The sequence below is a fragment of the Myotis lucifugus genome, unplaced genomic scaffold, assembly GCF_000147115.1.
Source record: "Myotis lucifugus unplaced genomic scaffold, Myoluc2.0 scaffold_138, whole genome shotgun sequence".
NCBI classification, from domain to species: domain Eukaryota; kingdom Metazoa; phylum Chordata; class Mammalia; order Chiroptera; family Vespertilionidae; genus Myotis; species Myotis lucifugus.
Genome location: NW_005871186.1, coordinates 933,597 through 954,333, shown reverse-complemented (window position 1 = coordinate 954,333; position 20,737 = coordinate 933,597). Strand labels below are relative to the sequence as shown.

Sequence of the window (20,737 nt, the reverse complement as noted above, 5' to 3'; positions counted from 1 at the left end):
GTGATTAAAGTGGGTTGTCAGGGGGATACTGCGGGGCACTCAGCAAGGCAGGTTGATGGAGGCTCCATCTGGTCACACTTTTATGAGACAGGAATAGGGAACTTGGTGAAATCCACCCCGGCAATTAAAACTTCCACCCGTCACTTATATATATTTCAAAGAGGAAGGGAGAGGGAGAGAGAGAAGTATCAATGTTGAGAGAGAATCATTGATCAGCTGCCTCTTGCATACCCCCTACTGGGGACTGAGCTAGCAACCAGGGCATGTACCCTAATCAGGAATTAAACCATGACCCCTTGGATCATAGGTCAATAGTCAACCACGGAGCCACACCGGCTTGGCACCCACCTATCACTTATTTTGTTGGCCAGTTCAAGTTATGACCATGACTAACTTCAAGGAGGCCAGGGAAGTACAATCCTACATGTGCCTGGAAGGAGAGGGGGATTAGAATGTTTGTCAACAGACCTAATGACCACTACAAAGACTGTTACGCTATGGTCAGTATATTTCTGGCATGGTCATGGTTACAAATGTATTTTTTGGGCTTGGTTTTGGTAAGAAGGAGGAGGACCAACTTTAAATGAAAAGTGGTGCAATCTACTGGCTACCACCCTAAATAGTCTTGTGAAGACAGTCAATTAATGCTTCATATTCTCTACAGAATTTGTGACACTACAAATATGGCATGTTTATAGATGTAATAGAGGCCCAATGCACGAAATTCATGCAAGGGGCTCAGCCCTCGCAGCTGCAGCCTCTGCCTTGGCCCTCACAGTCCCGGCTTCACCCAGAAGGTCATCCAGAAGGACATCTGGAAGGTTGTTCCGCTGTCTGGTCTAATTAGCATATTATGCTTTTATTATTATAGATTAGAATTACTGAAATTTAAGATTAGAATCACCTCAATCCAACATACCTTATCAAAGGTCTACTGTGCTGATTATGAATCATTTATAAAATTGCTTGGCCTTAGCCATTTTGGCTCAGTGGATATAGCAGTGGCCTGTGGACTGAAGGGTCCTGGGTTAGATTCCAGTCAAGGACACATACTTCGGTTGCAGGCTCCTCCCTACCCTGGTCGGGACACGTGCAGGAGGCAATCAATGGATGTGTTTCTCCCACATCGATATTTCTTCTGTATTTTCCTCTCTCTTCCACTCTCTCTAAAAATCAATGGAAAAATGTTCTCAGATAAGGATTAAAAAATAAATAAAATAAAAGTACTTGTCTGAATCCTACTTCTGTAGCTATCATTTTCAAGTTCTTAGGAGTCATTGGCTTACAGAAAGTATTAATAATTTTTCATATCAAGATCTAGAGCAATGGTCCTGGCATAAGGATAGATACATAGATTAATGAAACAGAATCAGAGCCAGAAATAAATCTTGTATTTATAGTTAATTGATTTTTGACAAAGTTGCTAAGACAATTATTCAACAATGTACTGGGACAATTGAGTACCCACATGCAAAAAGATGAACTTAGACCTACAACTCATGTCATACACAAAATCAACTCAAGGAAAAAAAACGCAAAAATAACCTACAAAACAAAATCAACACAAAATGGATCATAGACTTAAGTGTAACAGCTAAAACAATAAATATCTTAGAAAACCATTTTCTAGATCCAGTGTTAGGCAAAGTTTTCTGAGATCAAAACTTCTACCATATTTTCCTAGTTATTTTTCAACCAAAAGCATAGTGTATAACTGAAAAAACTGATAAATAGGACATCATCAAAATTTAAAATTTTTCCACTTCAAAATATACTATTGAGTAATTTAAAGTATGTTTTTATTAATTTTTAGAGTTAGAAGAAGGGAGAGGAATAGAGAGAAATATCGATGAGAGAGAAACATTCATCGGTTGCCTCCTGCATGCCTCCTACTGGGTATCAAGCCCAAACACAGGCATGTACCCGGACGGGGAATAGAATTAGTGACCTCTTGGTTCATGGGTCAATGCTCAACCACTGAGTAATTTAAAAGACAACAGATTGGAGGAAATATTTGCCAAACACAAGTCTGATAAAGGATTTGTATCCATACTATGCAAAGAATGGCAACAATCTATACTAATAAAAGGGTAATATGTTAATTAGACTGGGAGACCTTCCAGATGTCCTTCCGGACAAAGCCATGGTTGTGGGGCTGGGGCAGAGGCTGTTAAGGGCGATCAGGCTGGCAGGGGAGGGCAGTTGGAGGCCATCAGGCCGGCGGGGGGCAAAGGGGCAGTTGGGGGCGAGCAGGCCAGCTAAGGGGGACAGTTGGGAATGAGCAGGCCGGCAGGGGGAGGCAGTTGGGTGCGATCAGGCTGGAAGGGGGGGCAGTTAGGGGCAATCAGACTGGCAGGCTGAGTGGTTAGGGGTGATCAGGCAGGCAGGCAGGTGAGCGGTTAGGAGCCAGCAGTCCCAGATAGTGAGAGGGATGTCCGATGCCGGTTTAGGCCCGATCCTGCAGCCGGACATCCCCTGAGAGGTCCCAGATTGGAGAGGGTGCATGCCAGGCTGAGGGACACCACCCCCTGCATGAATTTTGTGCACTGGGCCACAGTCCTATATAATAAAAGGCTAATATGTAAATCAACCAAACAGCTGAATGACTGGTTCCTATGACGTGCACTGACCACCAGGGGGCAGACACTCAATGCAGGAGCTGCCCCCTGGTGGTCAGTGCGCTCCCCCAGAAGCCGGGCTCACGGCTGGCAAGCCCAGCGGTGGTGGTGGGAGCCTCTCCTGCCTCCGTGGCAATCGGACATCCCCCGAGGGTTCCAGGACTGTGAGAGGGCACAGCTGGGCTGAGGGACCCCCACCCCACCCCGCCCCGAGAGTGCACGAATTTCGTGCACGGGGCCACTAGTTCAATAATAAAAACAAACAGCCCTGTCAATAATGGGCAAAAGAAATAAATGGACATTTCATCAAAGAAAGTACATGAGTGGCTAACAAGCACATGAAAAGATGCTCAACATCTTTTGGAAATGGAAATTAAAACCATAATAATACACCATTTCATCCCATTAGACTGACTACGATAAATAAGAGTGCCAATAACAAATGTTGGCAAGGATGTGGAGAAATTGGAATCCTCATACATTGCTGATGGGAATGTAAATGGTTCTGCCCTTTGGAAAACAGTGTCAGTTTCTCAAAAGTTAATTGTAAAAGTCTTATAACCCAGCAAATCAAGAGAAATGAGAATATATATATTACATAAAAACTTATATTTGAATGTTCATAACAGCATATTCATGAAAGCCCCAAACTGAAAATAACCTAAATGTCCATCAACTTGTGAATGGATAGACAAAATGTGTTGTATCTATAGAATGGAATACTTTTTAGCAAGAAAAGCTAATGAACTACTGACACATGCTGTCATGGATGAACTTCAAAAACATTATGCCAAGTGAAAGTCCATTTGTATGAAAAGTCCAGAAAAGGCAAATTTATAGAGACAGAAAGTAGATTAGTGATTGCCTGGGATTGGATTTGGGAACAGGGATTAACTATAAATGTATATGAGAAGGAATGAAAATGTTCTAAATGTTACGGGGTTGGGGGGAGGTTGAGGAAGGTATAGGGTGATGGAAGGAGACTTGACTTGGGGTGGTGAACACAATACAGTGTACAGATGATGTGTTGTGGAATTGTGCACCTGAAACTTGTATAATTTCGTTAACCAGTGTCACCCCAATAAATTCAATAAAAATTAAAAGTAAAAAAAACAAAAAACAAAAAAACTCTTTTACAGTAAGGTTGCACCACTTGGCAAAATCATTGTAAACTTTAAATAAGTAAATTCTATGACATGTGAAATGAATGAATAAATAAATGATTGCCTATAGGGTATTTTCTCTTGCATGGTAGCATATGATTCTGATTTCTGTGGGTTGCACCCTTGAGGGCTGTATTCTAAGGAATTTATCATCTGGCTCCACACAGTCTATTATCTGAGACAATTTTTTTGAATCCTCATCTGAGTTTATGTTTATTGATTTTAGAGAGAGGAAGGGAGAGAGAGAGAAACATTGATGTGAGAGAAACATCAGTTGCCTCCCATATGTTCCCTGACCAGGATTGAACCCACAACCTAGGTATGTGCCCTGACCAGAATCTAACCGGCAACCTTTTGTGCAGGGGACTACACTCCAACCAACTGAGCCACCTGGCTAGGGCTGAGGCAATTCTATTTGATTATGAACTTTGAGGCATTGGTTGGATCGATATCGCAATCAAGGAGGGAGTCTGTTCTTGGTGTAGATCAGTGGTTCTCAACCTTCCTAATGCCGCGACCCTTTAATACAGTTCTTCATGTTGTGGTGACCCCCAATTTCATTGTTACAAATTGAACATAGTTAAAGCATAGTGATTAATCACAAAAACAATATGTAATTATATATGTGTTTTCCAATGGTCTTAGGCAACCCCTGTGAAAGGGTCCTTCGACCCCCAAAGGGGTCACGACCCACAGGTTGAGAACCTCTGGAAGTCAACAATACCAGTTGAGACATTTAAAAACGTAGCCCACTGACCAAAAAAATTTTTTAGAAGGAGTGTTTATCCCAGTTGGCATAGTGTGGTCTGCTAAATTGAGGGTTAGCGATCAGAGGCAGGGGAAAGAAAAGGGCTGCATCATATGACTAATTAAAAAAAGAACATGAAGCACATTACCAAAAATACCGACACAATAAGCACAATCATATCCTTTGTCAACTTCACTATTCCTTCTTACCTGTTTGTGGGTGAGCATTTCCCTCCAGAGAAATCTTTTGCTTTGGGGCTGGAATTTTTCTAGACAAGAACCAGGGCTCTGATAGGTTGAATTATTCAAGTGTTGGTTTATGGTGGTGATGTCAGACCCATGAGTCTATTTTCCCATCAGTCAATTATGGCAGGATCTGTAGGGAAACAAAAGGAGAGAATAGAAACCACTTGTTAAAAGGACCAAATGATCTGATCAACGTATTCATTTCCAACAGCAGAATGAAAGAGAGCAGAACAGAGCATGAACCTCCTGAGGAAGAGATTCATGAGGTCTCAGTTGATGGCTACTTTCAAGAGAACATATTCTAGAACCTGAGGAAGGAGAAGTAGACAAGGAGAGTTAGTTTTCTCAAACACTTTACCCAACTTATTTTTAAACATATATTTTTATTGATTTCAGAGACAAAGGGAGAGGGAGAGAGAGATAGGAACATCAATGCTGAGAATCACTGATCAGCTGCCTCCTACACACCCCCTACTGGGGATTGAGCCCACAACCCTGACTGGGAATCAAACCGTGATCTCCTGGTTCATAGGTCAATGCTCAACCACTGAGCCATGCCAGCTGGGCTACCTAACTTATTTTTGATAATTCCATTTAGCTCCTCTATTTGCCAGAGCTCTGTGGGTGATACATATTTGGAAATCTTGAGTGCCTTACAGTCTATTTTGTAAGATGTGCACCCAGATTCCTATCAATAATAAAAGGTGATTTTATTTTATATACTTTTTTTACTGATTTCAGAGAGGAAGGGAGAGGGAGAGAGAGAGATACAAACATCAATAATGAGAGAGAATCATTGATCAGCTGTCTCCTGCATGCTCCCTGCTGGGTATTAAGCCCACAACCCAGGCATGTGCCCTGACCAGGAATTGAACTGTGACCTCCTGGTTCATAGGTCAATGTTCAACCACTGAGCCACACTGGCCGGGCTAAAAGGTGATTTTAAATAAAGGCATCAAATCATCTTGAAAATAAACTTGTTGACAGTGATCATGCAAGCCCTTGCCTGTGAACATGAGTATGATTTTACCCATTTGAAAAAATCCACAATAACTGACCATTTGGTCAGAACCCTTTACCTTGTATAAAACTCATCTCAAAGAAATGAGCTCCTCCCTTTGCTGTCATCTTCCTCCACATTGTGGTCACTATGAACAGGGCAGCTCTTATAATACTGAGAAGCTAATTTTAAAAACGTGGAGCATACCAATTTTATTTAATTATGTTTAGCATTCCTCCTTGAATACTTTACTTATGAGTGCCATGCTGTTAGAGAGCAAGTTTTTGGTGTATTCTAGCAGCTGTCTGGGAAGTGCCAGGTGATTTCGGTGTAAAATACACCTTGATAAGTTTTATTGTCCTGAATGTAGGGCCTGATTTAGAGAAGACAACTGAAGGAAGTGTTGGCAGGAAATAGCCTGAGTCTTGGCTGTCTCATTAAGAAGAGAACTCTATCTTATAACATTGTCATTAAGAATTTTAACTTCTCTAGAAGTGAGGAAACATACTGTCTTGTATCATGACCTAAGAGCACGACATGCGTGAGCCAGCACAAAAGAAAATAAAAATTAATGTGTTTCCTGCAAAGTAAACGTTCACAGTCCGGTTGGGTAAGGACCTTAACACTGCTGTAAGGGAAAAACACAGGAAACAAAAAATAACTTATTTCTTCATGTTAAGTGCAGAATGCATACTCAAAGACCACTTCTTCGTAAGAGTGGCCAACATTTCTAAAAGCTTTATGCCTCTTAAAGTAAAAGTAACCTGAAGATGCACTCCTGAAATGGCAGAGGATGGCATCTGAAAATCCACTCCTCCCTGAAAGCAAGAACACTGGCAAGACGTCAAACTCAACTTTCCAAGAAGTCTGAAAATTAACCCAAACTTTCAAAATCTAAGGAGCACTTATTTAAGAAAAATGGCTGAATCTGAGTAGGAAACAGCAAGCTCTTGGCATTTTGACTTGCTTTTCCCCCATCCTCCTCTCCCAAACTCTGGTAGCCTTCAAAACCAGTTCTCTTTTTTCACAGTGAAAAAGTAACTGTGAAAAAGAGAAGCCTAGTAGCCACTAGAGGGGGCAGAGTGGGTGTGGAATTCCTCCAAAAGCCCTATCTCTAGAGAAATGTCACTGATTTGTCTGGCAGGACCTGGTAAGAGCCCCATTCATAGAGCTAGTCTTATTGACTGACTCAGAGCTCACACAGTGAGAAGCCCCATCCCTAGGTGTTTGTCCAAACAATCATCAGCAAACTGTTAGACATTCCAATTCCCTGAGGCAGGAAAACCAATTGAGACAAACCAGAAGCTGGCCAAAAAATTTAAAAGAAATATTAGGAAGGACATGTAGATAGAAGGCTTTGAAAAGCTCTGACATACCTGGGGGTCTAGAAATCCACACGTGTTTGCAAAACTGTATGTAAACCCAGGACACACATGAAAAGGCCCCAGTCTCTCAATTCTAATAACCTTAAGGCCTGGGTGAAGCAGGAAATGAGGGATAAGGAAGAGTAAACTTTCAGAGCTTTGAAGACTTGCCTGAAGCAACACACAGAATCCCTTGGCAAAGAGTGGGAGACATTTAAGGAAATCTCTGTCCACTCATTAGCTGACCACTAAGCTAAATGGCAGAAATGACAGTGACCACACATGACAAAGAAAACAGGCTCCACAGATTTAGTCCTTGAACGTCAATCAACAAACAAACAGGAACAAATATGAGCCTTGGGAGTATCTAATTTCCAAAGATGCCATATTATGTCATTGAAAATTACCAGTTTTTACACTGTTCCCCAACACGATATGACATGCAAAGAAATGGGAGAGTATGACCTATATAAGGAGAAAAAAAGCAGTCAACAGCTATTGTCCCTTATGTTGAACTTATTAGACAGTTTTTAAATCATCTATTATAAAAATGAACTAGAGGCAACTACGTCTAAAGGAGTCAGGAAAAATATAAAAATCATGTCTAACCAAAAGGAGACTATCAATAAAGAGATATAAATTTTTGTTGTTGTTGATAATCCTGTCCTGAGGACATTTTTTTCTATTGCATTTCAGAGAGAGTGGAAGGCAGGGAGGGAGAGAGGAAGAGAGGGAGGGAGAGAGAGAGAAACAGACAATGTGAGAAACACACATCGATTGGTTGCCTCCCACACGTGCCCCACCCACTACCAGGGGAGGGGAGTGAACCTGAAACCCAGGTACATTCACTTGATGGGGAATTGAACCCATGACCCTTTGGTGTGTGGGCTTACACTCTAACCACTGAGAAACACCAGCCAGGACGAGATATAAATTATTTTTTAAAAAATCAAATAGAAAACCTGGAGTATAATAATTAAACTTAAAAATTTACTAGAACTTCAACTTGATATTTTAAAAATCCTAATCATAATTAACAGTAAGAAACTGGGAGCTTTCCCACTAAGATCAGGTACAAGGCAAGGATTTTCCCTCTCCCACTCCCCTTCAACATTATACTAGAAGTTCCAAATAATGCAATAAAATAAGGAAAGGACATAAAAAATATACAGTTTGGGAAGGAAAAAATAAAATTATCTTTGTTCATAGGTGGCTTGTTCTTCTATGTAGAAAATGCAAAAAATTTGACAAAAAATTTCCTGGAAATAATAAGTGATTATAGCAAGATTGCAGGATACAGATTAATAAACAAAATTCAATTGCTGCCCTAGCTGGTTTGGCTCAGTGGATAGTGCGTGGACCTGTGGACTGGGGTGGGGGGTCCCAAGTTCAATTCCGGTCAAGGGCACATGCCCAGGTTTCGGACTCGATCCCCAGTGGGGAGCGTGCAGGAGGCAGCCAATCAATGATTCTCTCTCATCATTGATGTTTCTATCTCTCTCTCCCTCGTCCTTCCTCTCTGAAATTAATAAAAATATATTTTTTAAAAAGTCAATTGCCTTTCCATATACTAGCAACAAACAAGTGGAATTTGAAATAAAAAACACAAAAAACATAATTTACATTAGCATCCAGAAAAATGAAATATTTATGTATAAACCTAACCAAATATGTACAAGATCTATATAAAGAAAACTACAAAACTCTGATGAACAAAATACAAGGACTAAATAAATAGAGAGATAGTTCATGTTCATAAATAAGAAGATTCAATATTGTCATGATGCCAGTTATTCCCAATTTGATCTATAGATTCAAGTAATCTCATCAAAATTCCATTAAGTTATTTTGTAGATATTAACAGATTCTACAGTTTATATGGAGAAACAAAAGACTCAGAATAGCCAACACAATATTGAAAGAGAAAAACAAAGTTGGAGAACTGATATTACCTGACTTCAAGACTTACTATAAAGACAGTCATCATGAAATAAGCCAGTCAATGAAGGAAAAATACCACATGATCTCACTCATTCATGGATAATAGAGACCATTATAAACTTTTGAGCAATAATAGATACAGAGGCAGAGCTGCCTCAAACAGATTGTCAAACTGCAGCGGGAAGGCCGGGGAGGGTTGGGGGGCAGGAGGGAGGGGGGTAAGAGATCAACAGAAGGACTTGTATACATGCATATAAGCATAACCAATGGACATAAGACACTGGGGGGTAGGGGAGGCCAGGGGATTGTCAAGGGCGGGGGAAAAAAAAGGACACATATGTAATACCCTTTGTAATACTTTAAGCAATAATAAAAAAAAAAGACAGTCATCAAAATAGTGGGTATTGGCAAAGAATAAACAAATAGATTAACGGAACAGAATGGAGAGCCCAAAAGCAGACCCATATTGAAGAAAAGAAAACTACACCCCAATATCCATTTTAAATAAAGTCATAACTCTCCTCTACAAAATACTAGCGAACTGAATTTAGCAACATGTCAGAGATATTACACACCATAACCAAGTAGGAGTAACCTCGGGAATGCAAGTTGGTTTAACATCCAAAAGACAGTTGATTTAATAAAATACCATATGACTAGAATGAAGGGCAAAACCCACATGATCATCTCAATTGATGCAGAAATATCATTTGACAAAATATAAAGTCCTTTCATGATAAAAACAAAACAAAAACACACCAAAACAAACAATAAATAAGTTTGGAAAAAAAGGTAAATTTCCCAACCTTATAAAGAACATCTATGAAAAACCCACTGTTAACATCACACTTAGTGCCAAAAGACTTTCCCTCTAAGATCAGGAATGACATGAATAGCCACTCTCATCATGTTTTATTTTTGTTTTGTTTTTTACTCTTATCATGTTTATTCAACATTTTACTGAAGGTTCTAGCTAGGGCTGTTAGTCAAGAAAAAGAAATTGCCCTAGCTGGTTTGGTTCAGTGGATAGAGTGTTAGCCTGCAGACCAAAGGGTCCCAGGTTCGATTCCAGTCAAGGGCACATTCCCTGGGTTGTGGGCTCAATCCCCAGAGGGGGGTGTGCAGGAGGCAGCCAATCAATGATTCTTTCTCATGATTGATGTTTCTATCTCTCTCTCCCTCTCCCTCTCCCTTCCTCTCTGAAATCAATAAAAATATATTTTAAGAAAAAGAAATAAAAGTCATCCAGATTGCAAACAAAAAATAAAACTATTTCTATTCACAGATGGTATGACATTGTATATAAAAAATCCTAAGGAATCTACAAAACATTGTATTACTAATAGGTGAATTCATCAAATTTATAAGACACCAGATCTATATATAAAAATAAATTGGCCTGCCCAGCTGGCATGGCTCAGAGGTTAAGTGTCAACCAGGAGATCACAGTTTAATTCCCAGTCAGGGTACATGCCTGGGTTGCAGGCTCAATCCCCAGTGTGGGGCGTGCAGGAGGCAGCCAATCAATGATTCTCTCTCATCATTGATGTTTCTAGCTCTCTCTCCCTCTCCCTTCCTCTCTGAAATAAATAAAAAATCCTATCTAATAAAGAGGAAATATGCCAATTTACCCTCACATTGTTGCAAAGATGTGGTGCCCACAGCCAAGAAGGAGGGAATATGCTAATTGACTGCCCTGCTCTCAAAGATGGCGGCACCCACAGCCACAAAATGGCGGCGCCCAGTCCCCTCAGCCCTACCGGGGCAGCAGGCACGCAGCCTGGGGGCAGGCCTGGCCACTCTGTGTGCCTGCCTCCGGAGTCCACCACCCCTCGGATGGTGGCCTACCAGCCGCCCAGGGCTGGCCCGAGGTGCAGGTAACCAGGGCTGGCTGAGGCTTGTGCTGCTGGCAGTGGCAGCAGCAGAGGTGTGATGGGGCGTCACCTTCCCCTGATTGCTGGGTCGCCTCCTGCCCCTGAGGGCTCCCGGACTGTGAGAGGGGGTAGGCCGGGCTGAGGGACCCCCCCCTCCAGTGCATGAATTTCATGCACCGGGCCTCTAGTATATAATAAAAATAAATAAATAAATAAATAAATAAATAAATTGGCCCTAGCAGGTATGCTCTGTGGTTAGAGCACCAGCCCATGCACCAAAGGGTTTCTGGATCAATTCTCTGTCAAGGGAACAGTACCTGGTTGCAGGTTAGATCCCAGGCCCCTGGTCAGAGCCCTTGCGTGAGGCAACCAATCGATGTGTCTCTCTCACATCCATGTCTCTCTCTCTCTCTCTCTCTCTCTCTCTCCCTTCCTCCCTCTTTTCCTGCCTCCATTCCACTCTCTTTAAAATCGATGAGAAAAATATCCTCCAATGAGTGTTAAGAAAAAAAACTGTATTTCTGTACACTATCAGTGAACAATACAACAATGAATTTAAGATTAGAATTCCATTCACAATAGTATAAAAAAGAACAAAACACATCGAAATACATTTAAGAAACTAAAAGACTTGTACACTGAAAACTACACATTGTTGAAAGAAATTAAAAAGCTAATAAATGGAAAGACATTCCATATTCATCAATCAGAAGGCACTTTTGTTAAAAGGCAATTCTCCCCAAGTTGCTCTATAGATTCAAATCAACCCGTACCGAAATTCCAGCTGACTTTTTTTTTGAGAAATAGACAATATGAACCTAAAATCTATATGGACATGCCAGAGACCCAGAAGAGCTCAAACAATCTTAAGACAGCACCAGATTGGAAGACGCACACTTTCCGATTTCAAAACTTATTACAAAACTGCAATAACCAGTGTGGTAGTAGCATGAGAATAGATGTCACATCAATGGAACAGAACATAGAGTCCAGGTTTTTAAAAAAATATATTTTATTGATTTTTTTACAGAGAGGAATGGAGAGGGATAGAGAGTTAGAAACATCGATAATGAGAGAGAAACATCGATCAGCCGCTTCCTGCACACCCTCCACTGGGGATGTGCCCGCAACCAAGGTACATGCCCTTGACCGGAATCGAACCCGGAACGCTTCAGTCTGCAGGCCGACACTCTATCCACTGAGCCAAACCGGTTAGGGCCTGAGTCCAGATTTTTGACAATGGTGTTAAGACAATTCAATGCAATAAATAACAATTCAAAGAGTAGCACTTTCAAAATATGATGCTGGCACACACCTGGATATTCACATGCAAAAAAAAAATTACTTTCAGCCCTTATTTTACTCTATCTACAAAATTTAACTCAAAATGGATCAAAGACCTAATTATAAAAGCCCAAACGATTAAAACTCCTTAAGAAAACACAGGGCAGCCGAAACGGGTTTGGCTCAGTGGATAGAGCATCGGCCTGCGGTCTGAAAGGTCCCAGGTTCGATTCCGGTCAAGGGCATGTACCTGGGTTGCGGACACATCCCCAGTAGGAGATGTGCAGGAGGCAGCTGATTGATGTTTCTCTCTCATCGATGTTTCTGACTCTCTGTCTCTCTCCCTTCCTCTCTGTAAAAAATCAATAAAATATATTTAAAAAAAAAACACAGGGCAAGAGCTTTATGACATTGTATTAGGCAATGACTTCTTGGATAGAAGAATGAAAGTATAGGCAACTGAAGAAAAAAAGAATTAAATTGAATTCCATCAAAATTAAAAACTTCTGTACATCACTGAACAATTAGAGTGAAAAGGCAACCTACAGAACAGGAGAAAATATTTACAAATCATATATTTAACAAGGAGCTAATCCTTCAACTCAACAAAAAAACAACAACACATATAACCTGATTTAAAAATGGGAAAAGGACTTGAAAATGAAGTCCAAAGAAGATGTACAAATGACCAATAGGCATATGAAAAGTTGTTCAATGTCACTAATCATTAGGGAAATACAAATCAAAACTACAATGAGATTTCACCTGACATCTATTAGGATGGCTTCTATTTTTTGAAAAAAATCCAACAGAAAATAACAAGTGTTGGCAAGAATGGGAAGAAATTGGAACTCTTGTAAACTGTTGATGGGAATGTAAAATTCTGCAGCTGCTATGGAAAATAGTATGACAGTTCCTCAAATGTTAAAAATAGAATTACCATATGATCCAGCTCTTCCACTTCTGGGTATGAACCCAAAAGAACTGCAGGCAGGGTCCTGTAGAGATATTTGTACACCCATGCTCATAGCAGTGTTCTTCACAACACCAAAAGTTGGAAGCAACCCAAGTATCCATAAATGAAATGTGGTACATACATAGAATGAAATATTATTCAGCTATACAAAGGATTGACATTCTGATAAATGGATGAACTTTATGACTGTAATGTAGTCAAAGAAGCTAGTTACAAAAGAACATGTTTCCAGTTAAAGGAGGTATCTAGCCAGAACCGGTTTGGCTCAGTGGATAGAGCGTCGGCCTGCGGACTCAAGGGTCCCGGGTTCGATTCCGGTCAAGGGCATGTACCTTGGTTGCAGGCACATTCCCAGTGGGGGGCGTGCAGGAGGCAGCTGATCGATGTTTCTCTCTCATTGATGTTTCTGGCTCTCTATCCCTCTCCCTTCCTCTCTGTAAAAAATCAATAAAATATATTAAAAAAAAAAAAAGAAGGTATCTGGAGTAGTCAAATTCATAGAGACAGAAAGTCAAACGATGGTTGCTAAGGACTGGCGGAAGGAGGAAATCAGGAGTAGTTGCTTAATGGGAATAGTTTCAGTGTTACAAAATGAGTTTACCAGAGACTGGTTGCACAACAACATGAATGTACTTAACAGAACTCTACACATAAAAATGGTGAAGATGGTATATTTTATATAATATGTATTCTACCACAATTTTCAAAAGATTATAAAAAATTCCTTATTTATGTTTGAAGAAATGTTATCTGGTGAGATATTATATTTGATCAGATATGACACAACTTTTCTCTGTGTACCTAGACTTCTGAACCTCAACTTCTACCTATGTCTACTTCACTGCGCACAAATTAACATGACAGTTGTCATTTAAGCCTACCTGGTATGAGGCAGACTTTTCCAGTTAAATTCTCAACAATTTTCTGATGAGCCAGCAAAAGCTCAGCAAGGTTTAGTGACATTTACCAGGGTTGTGTGAGGGATGGAGCTATTACTGGGTCCCACCCAAGGCCTGACCCTAAAGCCTGGGTTTTTCCCCTCCTTGCCTCATGCCCCTCAAGTTAGCTTTATCCTAACAGCCAGTTGGGGAACCTAAAAAATCAGATTCCCGCCCGAGCTGGTTTGGCTCAGTGGATAGAGCGTTGCCTGTGGACTGAAGGGTCCCAGTATGATTCTGATCGAGGGCACATACCTGGGTTTTAGGCCTGATCCCCAGTGGGAGGCGTGCAGGAGGCAGCCCATTGATAATTCTCTCTCATCATTGATATTTCTATCTCTCTCTCCTTCTCCCTTCCTCTCTGAAATCAATAAAAATATATTTTTAACAAAAAGGTACAAAAAATCAGATTCCCCGAGAAGGTGAGTGTTTATCTATATTGTCATGAATGTTGAATGTGTGGATCCTGGAATGAGTAAATTAACAAATAAAGAGGTGAAATCATATAAAATTAGCTAACTTGACAGACTAAGGAAGCCTGGATTACAGAAGGGTCTGGAAAGGAAGGAAGGAGGTGGAAGCAGAAATTGCTAACCGCAGGGTACATTCTGCGTAAGCACATTCAGAGCTCTACTGTCATCCTGCCCTGAGGACAGAGACCACTGGGGAGTCCAGGGTCCTGGAGCTGTTGCAGCCCTGAGAGAGGCCAGTCCAGACCCAGCTGTGTGTGCTCCCAGCAGCAGAGGAGGCTCAGGCAAGATGCCCTCAGGAGGGAAGGGTGACAGGGCACTGGGGGGACTTGGTGGGTGTGTGGGTAGGGGAGGGGCACGTCTTTCTTTAGAAAGATCACCCTGGCTCCTGTGGGAAAGATGACTTGAAGGGGAAGAAATTGGAGTGAACTGACCCCAAACACAGAGCCAGGGGAAGTGAATTCTGGAAAGGTTTTTGGAGGGACCCTTGCCAGGGCTTGGTGATCAACTGCGTGAGGGAATGGTGAGGGAGAGGAATGGGTCTTCACTATTAACTCTTAGTACTTCAGTGACTAAGCCCAAAGAAACAGATCTGTAATGGGTGGGGTGGGTGGCGGGCAGTCATGGACAGACAAGGGGCTGCCACTTTTTCCAGGGGCCGCCCATGCCTGTCGGGTAGGCTCCTTTAACACGGGAGACTTTTATGTTGTCCTTCTGCTCAGTCCAAGGGTCTCTGCATTTGTTTTCTGAGGAGTCAGGTGGTGATCTGGGGCATTAGTCCAGCTCTCAGAGAGCTGAGGGGCCAGAGTCCCGATGGGGTGGAGGGAGGAAAGGCTTTCAGGAAATGGGGAAGGAAGAAGTGTGAGGGAGCAAAGCTGTTTGAAAGCCACCAGTCTTGCCCTGGCTGGTGTGGCTCATTTGGTGGGGCATCATCCCATGCACCAAGAGGTTGCTGCATGATTCTGGTCAGGGCACACGCCCGGGTTGTGGGATCGATCCCCAGTAGGGGTTGTACAGAAGGCAGCCCATTGATGTTTCGCTCTCTCTCTCTCCCTTCCTCTTTCTAACAATCAATAAAAATTTTTCTTTTTTAAAGATAAAAAAACACCACTTCCATTTCTGTACCATTAAACCAGTCCTGTTTGTGTTACATCCCTTGATCCTCAGGCTGATGTGGAGAACTCAGCAGAGCTGGGCCACTGCCTTCCCCAGGCAAACAGGGTTCCTAAGCTGCCATGGGAACCCAGGTGATCCAGGGTCTAATGGCAGGGCTCTTGCTGAACACAGCATAAGGGTGCTGTGGGTCCCTGGCCCTTTCCAGGAAGTAGGGACCTAAACCATTTAATTACTTTTTTTAAAAGGTAAAATCCAGAGAGAATGTGTGGGTTCAAGCATTGTTCTCCAACTTGGGTGCTGTCCCTGAGGAGCCACCTACTAACCCCAGATCCCCTTCTGAACCCTCCACAAATGGGGTGAGGAGCACCCATCTATCTCAGTCTCAGGGAGCCCAGGGCCCAGCACTGAAGGAACAGGTTCTAGCCCCATCCTTCACTGTGGAGATGGGGAGACTGAGGAGGGGGTGAAGGGAGCGCCCGGCATGGGCTCTCCCCTCAGGCCTCGCTCTCCCTAACCACAGCTTCCTCTGCAGGGACAGAAAGACATGGCCTGGAAACTGATGCCACCTCTGCTGCTGCTGGCCTGGTTTTCAGCCTCCGTGTGCAGTGCCAGAGACAGGACAGACCTGCTCAACGTCTGCATGGACGCCAAACACCACAAGACAAAGCCAGGCCCTGAGGACAAGCTGCATGGCCAGGTATGGCTGCAGTGTGGCTGTGGTTGGGGAGGGGACTGGTTCTGACAGGGAAGAGGACCTTAGGGTGGTGCGGGAAGGGTTGAGGGGCCAGACACCCCATGTTCTGATTACTGCTGAGAAGGTAAAGGTCGGGGAGTGGTTTAGGTGATTTTCGGGGTGGCCTCCTCAGAACAGGATACCATGTCAGCAATCACATGCAATGATCACCTACCAGGTGTCATGTGCTTTCTGTCCATGATCTCATTTTTGCGGTGGTCCTCTGAGGTAGGCAGATGACATTTTCCTCATGACACAAATGAGGAAACTGAGGCCCAGAGGAGCCTATGGACACACAGAGGACCTGGACATGACTAGCCCTCGTGGTGGGGTAGGACTGGGGAGGATGGTTTTCCTACTCTATGTGCCAGTCCCATGGAGTGCTAGGGGCAAAGGAGAAGGCCTCTTATGACTGCGACCCGGGGCAGAGGTGCAGTACCTTCACACATTCTATAAAAATTATGCCACTTGGTTGCATCCTATTAGTTTCCATAGTTCCTTTTGAGGAAAAATATTGTTTAGACTCTCTTTTCTATCCTGGAATGAAGTTCAAAGCTACTAGAATCTATTAATTTAAAAATATCAACATAATTACCTATAATGCAAAGGAGAAGCAAAAAGAAAGCAATTCATAAAAAAAAACAAACCCCAACTACATTTCATATGTCAATTCTCTGGTATGGCTACATTAGAAATCCTTGTGAAACAGCACATGAATGGGGCAGCCTCAAATGAAGATTTATACAAGTGTACTCTATTGGCAACTTAAATGCTATCTGATACCCTAAGCCAGCAGTTCTCAACCTGTGGGTCGCGAACAATGAAAATACATCCTGCATATCAGATATTTACATTACGATTCATAACAGGAGCAAAATTACAGTTATGAAGTAGCAACGAAAATAATTTTATGGTTGGGGGTCACCACAACATGAACTGTATTAAAGGGTTGCGGCATTAGGAAGGTTGAGAACCACTGCAAGCAGTGTTGCCATTGAGGAGACAATTTTCTACAATAGTGATTTTTTTTTTTAATAATTAAATCTTTATTGTTCAGATTATTACATTTGTTCCTCTTTTTTCCCCCCATAACTCCCCTCCTCCCAGTTCCCACCCCACCCTCCGCCCTCACTCCCCACCCACTGTCCTCATCCATAGGTGCATGATTTTTGTCCAGTCTCTTCCCGCATTTCCCACACCCCTTTCCCCCCCAAGAATAGTCAGTCCATTCCCCTTTCTATGTCCCTGATTCTATTATAATCACCAGTTCATTCTGAACATCAGATTATTTATTCACTTGATTCTTAGATTCACTTGTTGATAGATGCGTATTTGTTGTTCATAATTTGTATCTTTACCTTTTTCTTCTTCTTCCTCTTCTTAAAGGATACTGTTCAGCATTTCGTATAATACTGGTTTGGTGGTGATGAACTCCTTTAGCTTTTCCTTATCTGTGAAGCTCTTTATCTGACCTTCAATTCTGAATGATAGCTTTGCTGGATAAAGTACTCTTGGTTGTAGGTTCTTGGTATTCATCACTTTGAATATTTCTTGCCACTCCCTTCTGGCCTGCAAAGTTTCTGTTGAGAAATCAGCTGACAGTCATATGGGTATTCTATTGTAGGTAACTGAGTTTCTTTCTCTTGCTGCTTTTAAGATTCTCTCTTTGTCTTTTGCTCTTGGCATTTTAATTATGATGTGTCTTGGTGTGGTCCTCTTTGGATTCCTTTTGTTTGGGGTTCTCTGCGCTTCCTGGACTTGTAAATCTATTTCTTTCACCAGGTGGGGGAAGTTTTCTGCCATTATTTCTTCAAATAGGTTTTCAATATCTTGCTCTCTCTCATCTTCTGGCACCCCTATAATTCTGATGTAGGTACGCTTGTAGCTGTCCCAGAGGCTCCTTACACTATCTTCACACTTTCGGATTCTTTTTTCATTTTGCTTTTCCGGTTGGGTGTTTTTTGCTTCCTCGCATTTCAAATCTTTGACTTGATTCTTGCGCTCCTCTGGTCTGCTGTTGGGAGTCTGTATAATATTCTTTATTTCAGTCAGTGTATGCTTACTTTCTAGTTGGTCCTTTATCACACCATCAAGGGTCTCATTAGATTTCCTGTACATCTCATCAAGTTTATCGACAGACTCTAGAAGCCTCTTGAGAGACCTCAAAAGTGTGGTTTTGAATTCTATATCCAGTAGCCTGCTTTCCTCCGGTTCTGTCCTTTGTGGCCTGTTTCTTTGTCTTGGCATTTTTGTGTGCTTCGCTGTGTCGATAGAGTGGCTTTCTGTGTTAAGTGTCCCAATTACCTGAGGTAGACACTCTTGGTGCACCCCCTTGTGGTCTCTGTGAGCAGTCTTGTTGTAGTCAAGCCTTGATTGTTGTAGGTAATTACTACTTGACCTCCAGGCCAACTGGCTGTGAGAATCAGCTGTGTTTGCAGTGGGAGAACTTCTGTCCTCTAGGGAGGTGCTAATCTAGCCTTTGCCTGAGGCTATCCGGCAAATGGCTCTGTGCAGGGCTTGGGCGGGGCGGGTCCCACGGGATCAACAGGGCGGAGGAGGGAGCAGTTATGGCTGCTCTCAGTCCGTCCCCAGGGGCTCTGCCTCTCTGTCCCAGCAACTACTGCAAACCTCGGAGGGACCGAAGCCAGACAGTCCCGCTTCTCCTGTTTGAGTCTGGGTCCCTAGTGACTCGCCCGGATCTGGAGCTCAGAGTCTGAGGCTCCCTCCGGATTGAAACAGACAACCGTGCCCTCAGCCACCAGCCCGCGCTGCGCGCACTCCGCACCTTAGTATTTTACTTCAGCACTGCGCCTCCTCTGATTCTCGGTTCCTCCTAGTTGTAGAACTTCCACTCAGCCAGCCTTCCTGTGGTTCTGGATGATGTCCGTTCCGTCTTTTAGTTGTATTTTTGAGGTGGTTGTTCGAGGCAGCAAACTCCAGCGTTAACCTATGCCGCCATCTTGGTTTTCCGATCCCAGAGGTCTACAATAGTGATTAACTCCAGTAATATAAAACATATAGTACAGCCTTCCATCTCATGGTTTGTGTTGTCCTGGAAAATCGGGTAAACTAACGTGTGTTCACATGAAAGATGTAATTCAGTTTAGATCAGGAAATCATAAATACGTTTTTCACGTTATTAAGCAAATGTTTCTGTGGGTCTGATACTGTCCTATTCATGGAGGGGGGGGACACAAATCTTAATACTTGCTGAGAATATGGTCATTCAACAATAGATTACTGTATTGCTCACTTTCTTTCCTCCTTTTTTTAAAAAAAAAATTATTGATGTTAGAAAGAGAAAGGGAGAGACACAGTAAATGAAAGAGAGAGAAACATTTATTTGTTTTTTCACTTACATATGCATTAATTGGTTGATTCTTATATGTGCCCTGACTGGGTTCAAACCCACAACCTTGGCATATCAGGGTGATGCTCTAACCAACTGAGCTACCTGGTCAGGGCTCTTTCCTTCTTTACTGAAAGTGTCACCTTGCAATGAGGCTTTTCAAACCACCTTACTAGTATTTTAAATTTCAACAATCACCCCATTCTCCACATACTCATTCCCTGCTGTAAACGTCCCTATATAATTGATCATATCCTTCCATATCACATTTTTCCCTTTTAGTGTCTTACTGTCTGTCTCCCCTGACCAGAATGTAAGATCCATGAACACATATTTCTCTCTGTTTTCTTGTGTGCTGTACTCTGTCTACAACAGTGGATGGTATAGAATAGCTACTCAGTAATAATTTTTTAATGAATAAATTTAAGAACTTTTTATAAAGTGTTAAGGCCTTTATAAATGACTAGAGGCCCGGTGCATGAAATTTGTGCATGGGGTGGGGGTGGGGGGCAGTTGTCCCTCAGCCCAGCCTGCACCTTCTCCAATCTGGGACCCCTCAGGGGATGTCCGACTGCCAGTTTAGCCTGATCCCTGTGGGACATCCCTCTCATAATCCAGGACTGCTGGCTCCCAACCACTCGCCTGCCTGCCTGCCTGATTGCCCCTAACCGCTTCTGCCTGCTAGCCTGATCACCCCCTAACCACTGACCCTGCCAGCCTGATCAACACCTAACTGCTCTCCCCTGTCAGGCCGACTGTCCCCAACTGCCCCCCCCTGCCAGCCTGGTCGCCCCCAACTGCCCTCCCCTGCCAGCCTGGTCGCCCCCAACTGCCCTCCCCTGCCAGCCTGGTCACCCCTAACTGCCCTCCCCTGCCAGCCATCTTGTGACCACATGGGGGCGGCCATCTTTGGCCACA

General features: G+C 42.7%; 1 protein-coding gene and 1 long non-coding RNA gene across 3 annotated transcripts in view; one reads left to right on the top strand and one right to left on the bottom strand.

Annotated features, from left to right (window-relative positions):
- The window catches only part of LOC102417736, a 69,803-nt gene that overhangs the window by 45,948 nt on the left and 3,118 nt on the right, over nt 1-20,737 (bottom strand). For both annotated transcript variants that reach the window (XR_002830661.1, XR_002830662.1), the window contains exon 2: nt 4,739-4,904. This is a non-coding gene — a long non-coding RNA (uncharacterized LOC102417736). The remainder of the gene's footprint in view (nt 1-4,738; nt 4,905-20,737) is intronic.
- LOC102417418 (folate receptor beta-like) overlaps nt 14,750-20,737 on the top strand; it is a 7,379-nt gene continuing 1,391 nt past the window's right edge. The window contains 2 exon segments of the mRNA XM_014460714.2: nt 14,750-14,905; nt 16,270-16,434. Of these exon segments, the coding sequence (XP_014316200.1) occupies nt 16,282-16,434 (153 nt within the window). The 5' untranslated portion in view covers nt 14,750-14,905; nt 16,270-16,281.